We start from the raw sequence: 15,665 nt of genomic DNA on the forward strand, positions 1-15,665 counted from the left end.
TTAATCAGTGGAATGACTTGCCTCCAGAAGTGAATGCTCCAACACCAGTGGTGGGATTCAATTTTTTTTACTGCGAGTTCTGTAGGCGTGGATTGGTGGGCATGGATTGGTGGGGAAGGTTACTGTAAAATCTCCAGTCAGAGGTAGTATTTGCTGGTTCTCCAACCTACTCAAAATTTCTCTACCGGTTCTCCAGATCTGTTCAGAACCTGCTAAATAACACCTCTGTCCAACACTGGAAGTTTTTAAGAAGAATTGGATAACCATTTGTCAGAAGTGGTGTAGAGTTTCCTGACTGAGCAGGGACTTGGATTTGAAGACTTCAAGGTCCCTTCCAATTCTGTCATTCTGTTAAATTCTATAAACGAATGAATGAATATTGATATAGCTGATATTAGTTTACTTCCAAAAGGATAGGACATACTCCTGCCAATGATAGCAAAGGAGCAACAGATATTTTATTACTTCTCCATGCTAGTCCAAGAGAACTAACAATTCCTCAGGATGGTTTTAGGACGTCAAAAAGAAAGGTGGGGAAAAAATGCTATTGCTTTCTCTTTCCTTGGAGCATTTTGTGATACTCAATTTTATCTATGGAACTTCTAGCTGATATTCAGAGCTATAGTTCACTGCACAAAATGTCTTGTCCTGACCAAACACTGGTCATACAAGAACATCAACCTGTTAGTCAAGGACACATGATGAAATATGTTTGGTGTGCATGATTCATTTTTCCATTTTTACAACCAGGAGGAAGTTGAGAGGAATCCCCATTTCCCTTTCTTGTCAAACAACAAACAACAGCAGTTTTTTTAAAAAAGAAACCTGTTGGCTAAAATATGATATACAGGTAGTCCTTAAGTTACGACCACAATTGAGCCTAAATTTTCTGTTGCTAAACAAGACACTTGTTAAGTGAATTTTGCTCCATTTTATGACTTTCCTTGCCACAGCTGTTAAGTGAATCCCTGCAGTTGTTAAGGTAGCAATATGGTTGTTAAGTGAATCTGGCTTCGTCATTGACTTTGCTTGTCAGAAGGTCATAAAAGGGGATTACATGACCTTAGGAGACTGCAACCATCATAAATACGAGTCAGTTGCCAAGTGTCTGAATATTGATCACATAACCATGGGGATGGTTATGTGATCAATATTTCCACGCTGTTGGTCACTTATTTCCACGCTGTTGTTAACTTTGAATGGTCACTAAACAAACTGTTGTAAGTTGAGGGCTACCTGTATTTTATTTATTTCTGCCTTACTGAATGCTAGGTATTGAAGTCCATTTCCTAGTATGATTTGATTGCTGATTGTACCCTATGACTATCATTTTAAATGTTGTATGTTATGATTCTTGATTCTTAACAAATGTACCTTTTCTTTACATATACTGAGAGCATTTACACCAAGACAAATTCCTTGTGTGTCCAATCACACTTGGCCAATAAAGTATTCTATTCTATTCTATTCTATTCTATTCTATTCTGTTCTGTTCTATTCCTTGCAGACAGCTGGTCATTTGCATCCTTTTAGAGGGTCGTTGAGGCCAATTGGAGGTTTATCTGTGTCCTCAGGGGTCACCTGAGTAGTGCTCCTGGTTCCTGTAATCTGCATTTTTTTCCCCTCTGGAAATCTATTCCTACTGCTAGGTTCACTTAATAACCGTGTTACTAATTTAAGAACTGCAGTGAATCAGGTAACAAATGTGGTTTGAGAAGTCGTAAAACTGGGTAAAACTCAGCTGACAAATTTCTCACTTAACAACACAAATGTTGGGCTCAACTGTGGGTCGTAAGGTGAGGACTACCTGTACACTTTTTATTTTATTTTTCCGTTCCAAACCCCCCACCCCCACCCTGCCGGATTTTGCTTTGAAATGAAGTGCTACCTGTAGGTCTTCGTATATTCCTGCCTGCCTGATCGCCTGAAGGGGGAGCTACTTCAAGGACCAGGTGCTGACATTGCGTTAAAAAAAAAAAAAAAAAACCGCTTACGGGGTTTTTGGCCGTTCTTCCTTCCCGTACAGTCTCCGGAAGTATGGTTTTCCCTGGCTTCCCCACCCACTTTCCCGCTCTGCTACCCGGCTTTAGGTCCTTCCCCAAGATGGCGAAGCTATTGAGCTGTGTACTGGGGCCTCGGTTGTACCGAGTCTACCGGGAACGAAGCCCCACCAGATCGCGCCGCCTCAGGGCTGAACCAGACGATGGGTCCCAATCCTCCTTGGACCCTTCTTGGGTGAGCCCGCTACTTTTGACGGCCCCTTGAAATATTTGGTATTGCCCACGTCACCCTTTGTAGAGGCTGGGGGGAGGTGAGCGAAACCATTATTGAACACGGACGGGGTGTGTGTGACGTTTCTTGACACTAGCCTTCAAGAAAGGGATCTGATGAAGACAGCGTGCAGTTGAAGAATTGGGTCGCTTGCAAGCTGGTTTAAGGGGGGAACAAACTCAACCCGGAGAATCCTCTTATTTGAGAGTCCGGAAGGAAAAATGCAAAACAAAAAGGCAATAGGCCGGTTAAAAACAGCATATTTTGTGCAGGCGATTAAGAAATCCGGTTTTTGTTCTGTTTCTGTTTTGTTCTTTTTCAAAACTGACCTTTCCTGAAAGGGGAGAGAAACTCTGTATGTGCATGTATAAAATATACGATAGATAGGGACAGAGACAGAAATGATATATACATTAGATAGGTAGGTAGGTAGTAGGTAGCTAGAGACAGAGAGACAGAAACAGATGATATAAATCAGATAAAGAGACAAAGAGAGACAGATGATATAAATAAGATGGAGAGAGGGAGATAGATAGCATAAGTGATGCTTTTGCAGGTTGTTAAAGCAGCGCTGCTATGGCAAAAGCTAGCCCAGTGGTATATCTGCCTGCTATGCATCTGAAAATGAACTCTCATTCAATTTTAAAGTTTCTGTGTGTCTTTCTCCTGCAGAGCCTTCAAAACAGCTTGCGATCCTATCAGAACCAAAGTGTAAATAAAACAATTTTCATTAAGCATTGTTTCAGGGCATACATGGAACCCGATCTCAAACAAATGTTTCTGGTAACACAGTGAGTTTTCTTGGCAACCCAGAAAACCTTGGGATTTTATTCCAGAATTTATGAGATGAAAATCTAGAAATGGATACCATCACTGAGAATTTTATTTGGTGGGTATCACTAGGCTGGCTTCCTCCTACCTTTTTTTAAGGTCCTTTCAAAGAGGGGGGAGTGCCCCCCTCTCCCTCCTTGGGGGAATATTTCATAGAACTGTTGTGTGGGGAAATAGAAGTAAGTGCTTTGGATATTACTTTGAAAAAAGGATGAGATAAAAAGTACAGAAACAAATAGGAAGTTAATTTAAAAAATGTGCAGTTCAACATTGAAATGAGGGGTCCTTAGTAATCTCTGGTTGTTTTCTTGCAGATGTTTCATTACCCAAACTAGGTTAACATTATCAGTGCCAGCTATCAGTACTAGCACTGCTGATGTTATCTAGTTTGGGTAATGAAACATCTGCAAGAAAACCACCAAACTAAGAGCACACCAAGGACCCCTTCAAGTGGGAAGTTGGAATGCATGCTGGAAAAAGAGCCTTTCCTTGCTTTTATATAGGAGCAGACCCTTAGGACTTTAATAGTTGGAAACTTGTGTTCCTTAGCAACTTATGTCCATGATTCATTTATTGGCTAAGCTGAGCTTAATTTGTGGTAGCCCTTGTCCAATGGAACACTGTCCCCTTAAGTTAGGTAGGCCTCCACTCTCCTACTCCTTGGTAAAGCTTTGAAGGCCTGGATTTCCCCCAAGCACTGGGATAAGATTGGATAATTTGCACATTAGAAGGCTGAACCTGCTGCCAGGTCTTTGTTCTTTGAAACATTTTAAGCTATTTGGTTTTATAGTTTTCATATTGTGTGTGTTGTTTTAACTTTTAATTGGGAGCCATCCAGAGTTGGTTAGTAGAAGATGGGCAGCTGTGTAAATGTTTTAAATAGATAAATACCGTAGTTTGCCTGGAGGTTGTGTTCTGAAGAAACTGAAATGCCATCATAAAACACCTGAATTGTAATCACCCACTCTTGAATCAGAGAGTGTTAGTGCGGAAATCCTCATGAAGCTTTCACTTTCCAGAAGGTGTTGCAATCTATATATATATATAAGTGAAATACCATTCACGCATCATCACAAACTCTTCAGAACCATAAAGCCTACAAACTTGAAATTTGGCATGTATGTTCCTCTTGGCTTCTAGGTGCTCACTAAGAAAGGATTTTTCGAAATGACCATCAGAGCATCAGTCTTTTGTATATTATTATTATTAACACGCTCTGCTGCTAAAGAGTTTTATTCCCACTCCCCACCTGAAAAGAAATCTGTTTCAAATGCAAAGCACAAGCAGAGAAGAAGAGTTTCAGTTTTAGTTTCGCAGCACCAAGCAGCTTTTAGTACAGTGTGATCTAAGTGATCTAAGCCACACCCAAGCACCTTGCTTGTCTCCTCCTTGCTCACACAGCAAATACTGTTTCAGTTTCCAATCAGCCCTCAGCTCTCTCACACACTGACAGGACGCTAGCCAGATGACTACCAATGGATGCCGGTAGGCAGAGGCAGAATTTTTTTCCCCTCATTTTCCTCCCCAAAAACTTAGCCCGACCACATAGTTTCATAGATAAGGATGGGTATGGAGCTAATAATGTTTTGGTCACAGAATCTGCCTAGATCTTGGTAATAAGAGCCAGCACTAGCAATACCCACAAGCTGCAAACTTCGTTCTTAAATATTTAAGTGAGACCAATAGGTTAAATGATACCTTCTAAACCTCAGAAGACTCTTTCCGTGTTGATTTGGCTTCCTTAATTAATGTTGTTGTTAGACACTCAACTCCATCAGTCTCTGCTATGAAAACACAGCGTATGGGGATTTCTGTTTTAGTATCCAAGTGACTGGTAGCCTTTTGGTACATTCAGGACGTTACTGAATTGAACTCAAGTACAGCCTAAAACATGTTTAGCTAGGGATTTGAAGGGGGAAGTTATTTTTAGGGAGGGTTGCTGTTCGCTGTTGCTTATTCCCACCACAATTTGAAAGTAACTCTTCTAATTCTTTGCCATATACGAAGGAGGAACTAGAATAGACAGGTTCAGTTATCCCCATGAGAAATGGGATCAGGTCTATGGCACTTTTGAGTACACTATCTCTGTGCTTACTAGAATCTGTACATCTGGGTGCTTTTTTTCAAGGGGCAATTGGACTTTCCGGTTTCTGTTTGAAGATGTTTCGCTTCTCATCCAAGAAGCTTCTTCAGTTCTGGATGGATGGTGGGGAAAAATCTCACATTAGTTGCAATACAGTAGTATTATAGATTAATACTGTTGTGTTGTATTATATTATTGCATTGTATTAGAATCACTATTTTTGCAGTGGAACATCTTGTGTCGGGACGAGTGTGTTATCAACAGGATGTTAAGGAAAGGAATAAGAGTTGTAACTCTAATTCCCTTAATCTTGATTCTCTCTTCCCTGTCACTGCAGGATATTGTGTAAAAAGAGAACATAAAAGTGACAGATCATAAGAAAAACAGTTAAAGTTACCAGGAAGGAAAAGGCGATTTAAATCAAGTATGCTATTGGTGTTTGGTTTATTTTGTTTATTAATTACATTTATAAAGCTTCCCAAATCCATAAAAGCTCACAAATAATTAAAAACTGTATAAAAGGCAGAAAACCAGTCGTACAAAAAAAAAAAAAATCAGGGGGGAAAAATTATAGCCAAGGTAATCAACTTCCTCCATAGTAGTCAATATAGCCAATGCAAAATCTCTACCATATTTTTAGCTCCCTGCACCTGTTGGCAAAACCATGTTTTTAAGGCCTTATGTCTCCTAAACCAAACATACGCACTGCCATAGGAATTGAGGTTCCGTTACTATCATCTGTCAACTGCAGCATTGAGATTTATGATCTGTTTCTTGCAGGAGGGAGTCACGAGGTTAGGAATGACTAGATGAATGCTACACAGCAGTCAATTACTTTATTACAACAAAGCTGTAAGACCAGGAATCGGGAATGAAAGGGCAGCTCAACATATTTGATGGTGCAACACAGATTTTCTTGAAATAAAACTGTACCATCAAAGTAGGCAATCTTTTGTCTTCTTAGATGTGGTTAGTTAGGTGTAACTGAAGCAATCCCTTTTCAACCTTGGTAGCTTGAAAGCTATATAGTTGGACCATTTCGGATGTCATCTGTTTGCCAAGTCTTGAATTGTTTTATCGAGGAAAATATGTCCAGCGTCGTTGGCTTTTGTTTATTTTTTAATACTTTATTCCACTGTCAAAATTTAAAAACATAAAATAAAATTATACATCATTATATCAACATCAAGAATCTCTTACATTTCTTTATCATCCCTTCTATATATATACATTACTATTCCATTACCATTGCATATTCCTTTCATTGTTTAATTTCAAATTAATATATAAATAAATATAGATATGAATATAGATATAAAGAAGATTCGATGTACTATAGTGTCTGGGGCGCCCTGGTATGAATGGTAAAAATAAAAAGAAATCAAAATGGCAATTGGGTAAAGAATAAGAAATTAGGTTTTTATTTTCTTTTTCTTCCTGTATTAAGTTCAGAACCCTGGCCCTTCTCAGCAACACAAAACAGAAGAAAATATAAATTTGTGCTTCCTGTAGGTTCTGCGCCTTGGCATGTTGGCATTCATGAGAATAGAATAGAATAGAATAGAATAGAATAGAATAGAATAGAATAGAATAGAATAGAATAGAATAGAATAGAATAGAATACCTTTATTGTCATTGCATTCAAAATACAATGAAATTTGAAAGCTACTCCAGCACCTTGCCCCAAACACCACATCACAATCACACTACACAGTATTTAAAAAGTAAAATAATTAAAATAATAATAATAATTTAAAACCCAGTCTAAAACCTATTTAAAACATATATTAAGTTAGATAGTTTAAAAATGCCACTTTATATATAGAACTAAATCACAAATGTACTGTTTGATTCAAGACAATTACTGCCTTGGAAAAGAAACTGTTTCTCAGTCTGTTAGTCCTCATTTTAAGACACCTATAATGTCTCCCTGATGGTAACAGATCAAAATATGAATGTCCAGGATGAGAACGGTCTGTGGAGATTTTTTGTGCTCTAGAGGGGAGTTTGGTCTTCGCAATCTCTTCCAAAGAAGAAAGAGAGCAACCGATGAAAGAGAAAAATGTATATACCCATGATGGTGAATCTATGGCACACAGAGCCACTTTTGCCGGCATGTGAGAGGTCGCCCAGAAGAGCCCCACTGTGCATACGCATGCGTCCCCCCACCAGCCAGCTTATTGTCTGGTATCCGCCACACCTGCGTGTGGGGAGATGCATTCATGGGAGACACGCGCGCATGCACAAAGGTATGTGTCGTGTGGTGGGTGTTGCTTGCACAGGGGTGGGGGGGAGTTGCATGCGCAGGGGCAGGGGAGTCACATGCATTGCATCATGGGTGAAGGCACGTGAGCGCATGCATGCGAGCGCACTTTCGGCACACACCGTGGAAAAGGTTAGCCATCACTGGTATATACACTCAGAAAGAAAGGCTGAGAGTGATTGATAAGTTAGGAAGAAAAAAACCCTGTAGATTAACCCACTAGAATCTAGATTAAGAAATGTCATTCTGTCATTTCACGATAAGGTTGAAAAACAGTCTCGGAAGCCTTGAGCTGCTGATCACTGGATACATGTGTGGGTTGGTAGGGAGTTTATCCTTGATTGTGGTAAACATAAGTTGGGAACTGAGCAGTTGCAAAGCCCAGCTATTTAACAAGCATCAGGCTTAGGGTATTGGAGATATATCCCTAGTGAACCAAGTAAATTACCCTCCGAGAAATATTCCCAGAAGCATATCCTGGAGTCAGAGGTTCAATTGCGCTTTCTCCAGAGACCTTGCAAGCCCCTGAGCTCTGATTCCAATCTTATAACAATAATAAAAGGCCCGTTCTTGACCTTTTTACATTGGTATTTTAATTACACGGGGAAAAAAGAAGCTTGTAAGAGAGACGGGATATGATTTAGAAAGTTGGAAATATTTCTTCTATGGTAGTTTCCTTCCCAGATCTTCTGGGCCTTAATTGTCCCAGATGTCCAGACCAAAATTTATGGGGCTTCTGAAAGGTATATTCCCACCGCACCAAAGAGATTGGAAAAATATCATCTAAATCAAGGGTCTCAAACTCAATTTCATTGAGGGCCGCATCAGGGCTATGGTTGATCTAGGAGGGGGCAGGCAGACTGGATGGGTATGGCCAGCTAGATGCCACTCCCTGGGTGTGGCCAACTGAGTGGGTGTGGCTGACTGGGTGGGCATGGCTAGCTTGACGCCTGTGCTGTCCAGACAGTATATAGGTAATGAGAATTGAGATAGTTAAGTTAGAATTGGGAGCTGTCCCCTTAAGGGAATGCCTCATGGTAAATGTAGTTAATGCATCCTAGGGATTGTAGTCCATGCCATGTGGTCACATCTGTAATCCTAATTGGTCACTGAATTGATCCTTGGTTGGGTTGGCAGAGGTTCCTTCACTCTTGCCTGGACCCCAGCAGCATGCTGGTGCCTCAAACCCTTGCTCCTTCATTATGGGATGAAAAGATCACTATTCTTTTACACTATGAAATCAGCTATACAAAGAATTGGACATTGAGATGAATCTCGACGTAACCGTGAGTCATACCTTGGGAATGTCTTGTGAACCAATAAACTTTGTATGGAAGCCTTTGTAGAGTTGACTGTCTGTCTTTCTGTTCAGCAAGTGATTCAAAAGACAGAACAGTAAAAGAATGGTGATCTTTTCTCCCATAGTGGTGGAACAGAAGGGAGAGACGCCAAACTGCTGGCATGTTTCCTCTTCGCACTGGGTAGACTGGGCTGAAGCCACGCTGGCCCGATCTTTCCTCTCCGTATTGGGTAGACCAGGCCAAAGTGACACCGGCTGGCCCCTTACATTTTCCAGGATGGCCCCATTGGGAGCAGGATGCAGCCTTGAGTTTGACACCCCTGATCTATATGATCTTGTGCAAGCAACATCTTGTTCGACAGGATGATACACACAAGATAGGTGAAAATGAGTTGTGCAGGGGAGGTCTAAAATACATACTCATATCTTCTTCTTTCTTTTATTTCCCCTCCGAGGAAGAAAGGGCAAGATGCCTGAGATTACTGCATATAATTTCAGAAATAATGCTTTGCAAAACTTTTGACGCTTGTGCAAGGAATTCTTGCTCATCTGCCAGGATCACCTTAGGCTGCTGTCATTCAGGAGGCAGGACCTTGTGTGTGGATTACACATAGATTGAGAAAGAGTTGTAAAGTGCCAGGGGGCAGCTTTACATATTAACAGGAAGTCTTTGATCCTAAAATGAAAGTCTGCACCCAGATTACTGCTGTATGTCTAAGATGGGAACACAGGTTTTTTTCCCCCCACAGCTTAATAGGGAGCCCACTTTTCATTTTTGTCTTCCTTTTTTGCCTCTGAGGGTTGCAGAGTCTGGTGATCTACCAGCGCCCCAGGGGATAAAGTGAAGAGCTCATTTGTTGCTCACTTGTCTTTTTAGTTGTTGAAAAAAAAATTTAAGATGCAAAATATTTGTTGGAGACACCTTAATCTGGGGATTCCCTAGGATTCAGAAATCCTTCTGGAGCATATAAATAGAAATATAAAACACGAGACATAAATTGCACAGAATTGGGCAGAAGTTGGAATAGAATTACAGATAAATCTCTGGTTGATTTGTAGGATTTCTGACTTCCAGTTGTTTTAACAGTAGCAATTTGGAAAACTAATTCCATAGTAATACAGAGCCAGATTTGTGTTGGTGGATATGATTAACCCCGGTCTGTGGCTCATAGAACTCAATAGCTATTCCCCCATCGCCATATATTACCATTTTTCAATAGTTTTCAGAGGGTAGACCTTAGCCCATTACATGTCCGTGCCAGCCTCAGAAATATAAAATTAAGAACCAGCCATTTTGTGTAACTTGCTGCACGCACATAGCCACAGCACTTCGACTTGTATACCAACTTCACCGTGCTTTACAGCCCTCTCTAAGCAAGTTTAAAGAGTCAGCCTTTTGCCCGCAACAATCTGGGTCCTCATTTTACCGACCTCGGAAGGATGAAAGGCTGAGTCAACCTTGAGCCTGGTGAAAATCGAACTGCCAGACTGCTAGCAGCCGGCAGCCAGCAGAAGTAGCCTGCAGTACTGCATTCTAACCACTCTGCCACCACAGTTCTGTGGCTAGCACTGTTAATCCAAATCCCTTATATTTTCTCAAATAGATAAACTGCCTTAAAAAGGGGGTTTGAGAACATTTTTATTTATATAGTAGGTGCTAATCCAGTGGTTCATTGATAGCAGTAGCATTTAGACTTATATACCTCTTCACAGTGCTTTTATAGCCCTCTCTAAGCGGTTTACAGAGTCAGCATATTGCCCCCCCAACAATCTGGATCCTCCTTTTACCCACCTCGGAAGGATGGAAGGCTGAGTTCAACCTTGAGCCTGGTGAGATTTGGACTGCCAAATTGCAAGCAAGCAGCCTAAGCAGCCGGCAGTACTGCACTGCGCCACCACGGCTCTTCACTATAAAGTTGATGGTTGGTGGATTGGCAGCTGGAAACCCAAGCTCAGCAAATGTCTTGTTTCTTTCAACAGGAATCGTATTACCAGCCACGGACCCTTGAAAAACATGCAGACAGCATCCTTGCGCTGGTGAGTGTCTCCTCCATTTCATTTTGGGGGAGAGGGAGAAAGAGGAAAATTAACAACCTCACAGTCTAGAGCAGGGGTCTCCAACCTTAGCAACTTTAAGACTTGTGGACTTCAACTCCCAGAATTCCTCAGCCAGCAAAGCTTGGGGTGGGGGAGGAGGGAGACAAAAGTTTTGCTGGCTGAGGAATTCTGGGAATCGAAGTCCACAAGTCACAAAGTTGCTAAGATTGGGGACCCCTGCTCTGGAGTGATTTGTACACGTTTGTGCTTGTGCAAGTCACATTCCAGACTGCTCCTCCTCAATGAAGAAAAAAAAAAACTTTTTGTTGTAAATATTTTCCTGTTTGCTCTGATTTCCTTTCTCCCTGTATAATAATAATAATAATACAGATAGTCCTTGACTTATGACCACAGTTTGGCTTAAATTTTCCTCCGCTAAGCAACACCGTTTTTAAGTGAGTTTTGCCTCATTTTACAAACTTGCCATCATTGTTCAGCGAATCACTGCCGTTGTTAAGTTGCTAACATGGCTGTTAAGTGGATCTGGCTTCCCTATTAATTTGGTTTGTCAAGAAGGTTGCAAAAGGGGATCACATGACACTGGGACACTGCAACCGTCACAAATACGTGCCAGTTGCCAAGTGCCTGAATTTTGATCATGTGTGCAATGATTGTAAGTGTGGGAAAATGGTCATAAGTCACTTTTTTCGTGCCGTTATAACTTTGTTCGGTCACTGAATAGTTGTACGTCGAGGACTACCTGTAGTGTATATCAGAGAAGGATAGCTTAAATATTTCCCATCAGACCCTTCCTCCAGGCTCTGTACTTAACAGTTTTACAGCTGTTAAATAAGTGTAAAATAACCTTTATCACACTTGGATTAGAACCATGACATTTTCTCTTAGGTCTCATTTACAGCTGACTGGATGGTGAAATCATTAGACACTTTATTCTCCTTAAGGGAGTCCTTGGACTGGATATTATATGAGAAGGCTTTGAATGTTTGCTGTCCATTTTCATTTCATTTTATTTATTTGAGAGCCAATTTGATCTAGTGCAGAGGTCTCCAAACTTGGCAAGTTTAAGACTTGTGGACTTCAACTCCCAGAATTCTGGGAGTTGAAGTCCACAAGTCTTAAACTTGCCAAGTTTGGGGGCCCCTGGTCTAGTGGTTAAGGCACCAGGCTAGTAACCAGCTGAGAGTGAGTTCTAGTCTTACCTTGGGCAGGAAAGCCAGCTGGGTGACTTTGAGCCAGTCACTCTCTTTCAGCCCGACCCTACCTCACAGGGTTTGTTGTTCTGGAGAAAATAGGAGGAGGAAAAAAAGCATTATGTATTTGGGCCGCCTTGTGTCATTTATATAAAAATAATAAAGGAGGGATAAATAAAGAAATAGGAGGGCCTCTATCATGAAACAGAAATTGCATTGAGTCCTGCCACCTTATTCTGCAGGAGAGCTGATGTCCGTTCCGGAGAAATCAGGTTTCTACCTCTTGGAATATTGCCTGCTTTAGGGTAGCTGATGAGAGAAGCAAGAGCTCATTAGGAGCACAATGAAAGCATGTTTACTCACAATACAATCCCTCGTGGCTTTTCAGCGAGTAGCGATGGGTACACCGCTTCTCTGAGCAACGTCGCTGTCAGCTTTGGAATCCCTATTCCACGCTGCCACATAGCCTGAGAAGGTGGGAGGGGAGTGATTTCAATTGAGTAGCTCTCAGTAGACAAAATAAAATTCTTTTGTTAGTTCAAGGTCATTTGAGTATGGCGCAGGAGGAAATAAGGATCTTCCTTTTGGGACGGATCGTGATTGGGCCATGTGATGTGATGACGACCAATGTGGGGGATGGATTTGTAGTTTGGGAAATTGTGGGAAGCCCGAAAACTTTTTAGATCCGGGATTCCACAGATATGCCAGGTGCTATTCTGATAAAGGTACTTTTGAGATAGGTTTGTCTCGGACTTACTGATTGGAATGGAGGTTTGCTGGAACGCTGACATTTGCTCTTTCCAGACTCTGTTCCCTGTTGGCTTCAACCCACTCAGCTTTCCGTAGCCTTCTCAGCTCTCTTTCTGCTGCTTTTACCTCAGCTCCTCTCTTGGGGCACACAAACACCCCCGCCTTTTGCAAAGATTCTTGGAAACGTTGGTTCTCTGTGTAACTCACCCCTTCCTTTGCTCTGTCCTTGCAGGCTTCCGTGCTGTGGTCCATTTCCTATTACTCCTCCCCGCTCGCTGTGTTTTACCTGTACAGAAAAGGTATGGGCTGCTGTGAATCGTTTGGGTGTTTAGAGGCTGCCTCTCTGCTCCGTGGTTGTAGGGCGGTTATCCTTTGCGTGCTCTGGTCCCCTACCAGAGAGGTCAGTTATATCCCCTCTGGGTGCCCCACTGCAGGTCGTCAAATCAGGGGGGCTGCTCTACTGGACAGGTTCTGTGACTTGGGAATGATGCCGGGAGGCACACAGCCTCGCGGTCATGTATACAGGTATTCCTTACCTTACAACCACAAATTGAGCCCCACGTTTCTGTTGCCAAGTGAGACATTGGTTAAGTGAGTTTTGCCCCATTTTATACCCTTCCTGGCCACAGTTGTTAAGTGAATCACTGCAGTTCGTTGAAGTTGTAACACGGTTGTTAAAGAGCCGTGGTGGCGCAGTGGTTAGAGTGCAGTACTGCAGGCTACTTCTGCTGACTGCCGGCTGCCTGCAATTTGGCAGCTTGAATCTCACCAGGTTCAAGGTTGACTCAGCCTTGCATCCTTCCGAGGTGGGTAAAATGCGGACCCAGTCTGTTGGGGGAAATATTCTGACCCTATAAAACTGCTTAAAGAGGGCTGTAAAAGCACTGTGAAGTGGTATATAAGTTTAAGTGCTATTGCTATCAATGAACCACTGGATTTGCACCTATTGTATGTTCTTGAGAACAGTGTTCTCAAAACCCTTTTCTAAGGCAGTTTAGCTATTTGAGAAAACATAAGGGATTTGGACTATCAGTGCTAGTCACAGAACTGTGGTGGTGGAGTGGTTAGAACTCAGTACTGCAGGATATTTCTGCTGACTGCCAACTGCCAGCAGTTCAATTCTCACCAGCTCAAGGTTGACTCAGCCTTCCATCCTTCCAAGGTTGGTAAAATGAGGACCCAGATTGTTGGGGCCAATAGGCTGACTCTGTAAACCGCTTAGAGAGGGCTGTAAAAGCACTGTGAAGCGGCATATAAATCAAAGTGCTACGGCTACATGGCGTGCAGCAAGTTACATAAAATGGCTGGTTCTTAATTTTATATTTCTGAGGCTGGCATGGACATGTAATGGGCAGAGATCTGAAATGCTACTGCTAAGTGCTCTGACAATCATTCAAATCATGAATCTCTAGCCGCATCTCTCAGAGTTAAAAACAAAAACAAAACAAGATTTATTAGGAGTAAATATGCTGGCGTTACCTGGATGCAGCTGAGTCTGAGACACATCGTTCATTTCACCCTTGACCCTGGTCTTCCCCTACCCCCTGGATGTATATTCTCCAATGGGACACATCCATAGCCAAGAGTCATTAATCATGCTCTCCACTAATAATCTTGCGTGCCAGAAGCTTTGGTCGCCTAGCAATTATCTATGAAAATATTTAAGGTATGCATTATTCCCCCCACTCCCTTTCTGCTTAACAACTCTAAAAGACCCAAGAAATATTTTTGAGTTGACATGCTAAGTGAATCTGGCTTCCCCGTTGAGTTTGCTCGTCAAAACGATGCAAAAGAGGATCCCGTGTCCCTGGGACATTGCAGCCATCATAAATATAAATCCGTTGTCAAGTGCCTGGATTTTGATCACATGACCCGGGGGGGCGGAGCTGCAACGGTTGTTACGTGTGGCGAACGGTAACTTTGAATGGTCGCGAAATGAAAGGTTGCAAGTTGAGCATTACCTCTATGCTACCAGAAGCCACTCACTCAATCCCTGGCATTTTCAGGCTGATTTAAGAAAAAATATCTGCAAGATACCTTGGGCCACAGCCACCAATCCGTGAAGGCAGGAGAGGATTGCATCATCATGGGCTGGATCGAGGTGCCCAGTCCCAGCTCTGGATCAGAGGATGCTTTGAAATCACTGCCTTAAAGTCTGTAGAGATTCTCGGTCACCCAGGTCATGGTTGTCCCAAAGGTGCTTTTTTTCAAGAGACAAGTGGACTTTCTGGGGGTGGGTTTCTCCTTTAGAAGACATTTCTCTTCTCATCCAAGAAGCTCCTTCAGCTCTGACAGGATGGTGGGAGAATGGAAATGTCTTCAAAAGAAAAAACAAACAAACAAACAAGAAAGTCCAGTTGCCTCCTGAAAAAGCACCTTTGAGTCATCAATGCCTTGAGTCGCCAAAGGAAATTGCTGCTTTGGCTTTGCTTCAAGGCCATTATTGATGGGCGAGATGCCTACTTGGGCCACCCCCAAACCTTCTCCAGGAGCTGCTCCTCAATCTCAGCGGAATGGGAAAATTGGGAAACGTGGGGACTGATCCCCGGAACGCTCCCTTTAAAGAGACCGTGCTTTCTTTATCAAGCTCAGCTCCTGGCAATGACAGGGATGAGTTCTACATCGCTTTCTTGGCAAATGATACCGCTTTGTCCCTGCCTTCTTCCGGGATGGTTTTTCAACTTCTCTGGGGATTTCCTTGTGGTCTCCTGTCCAAGTACTAATAAGGCCAGACCTAGATGGGCTTTTCAGAACCAACCGGGGTCAGTTCAGCTCTGCCACTTAGCTGGGCTTTAATTGTATGGCCTTCATTTTGATTTTTGTTAAGGTACCTCAAATTACACGAAATGTGGTAGATTTCTGGGTTCTTGCCCATTTGTGGGAAGCGGGGACTCTGGAACATAGATTTTTAAAAATGCC

The 15,665-nt window shown here is 42.3% G+C and overlaps 1 protein-coding gene across 3 annotated transcripts in view; it reads left to right on the forward strand.

The window, feature by feature from the left end:
- The first annotated feature begins 2,033 nt into the window (after positions 1 to 2,033).
- Positions 2,034 to 15,665, forward strand: part of ABHD16A (abhydrolase domain containing 16A, phospholipase) — a 48,332-nt gene continuing 34,700 nt past the window's right edge. Inside the window, exons 1-3 of one of the 3 annotated variants that reach the window (XM_026720408.2) lie at positions 2,034 to 2,235; positions 10,729 to 10,785; positions 12,979 to 13,045. In XM_026720408.2, coding sequence (XP_026576193.2) covers positions 2,038 to 2,235; positions 10,729 to 10,785; positions 12,979 to 13,045 — 322 coding nt within the window. In that variant the 5' untranslated portion in view covers positions 2,034 to 2,037. The remainder of the gene's footprint in view (positions 2,236 to 10,728; positions 10,786 to 12,978; positions 13,046 to 15,665) is intronic. The other 2 variants (XR_015741560.1, XM_087923339.1) reach the window with 2 other exon arrangements.

The sequence above is a fragment of the Pseudonaja textilis genome, chromosome 2 (assembly GCF_049901715.1).
Source record: "Pseudonaja textilis isolate UNSWEBS1 chromosome 2, rPseTex1.2, whole genome shotgun sequence".
Classification (NCBI taxonomy): domain Eukaryota; kingdom Metazoa; phylum Chordata; class Lepidosauria; order Squamata; family Elapidae; genus Pseudonaja; species Pseudonaja textilis.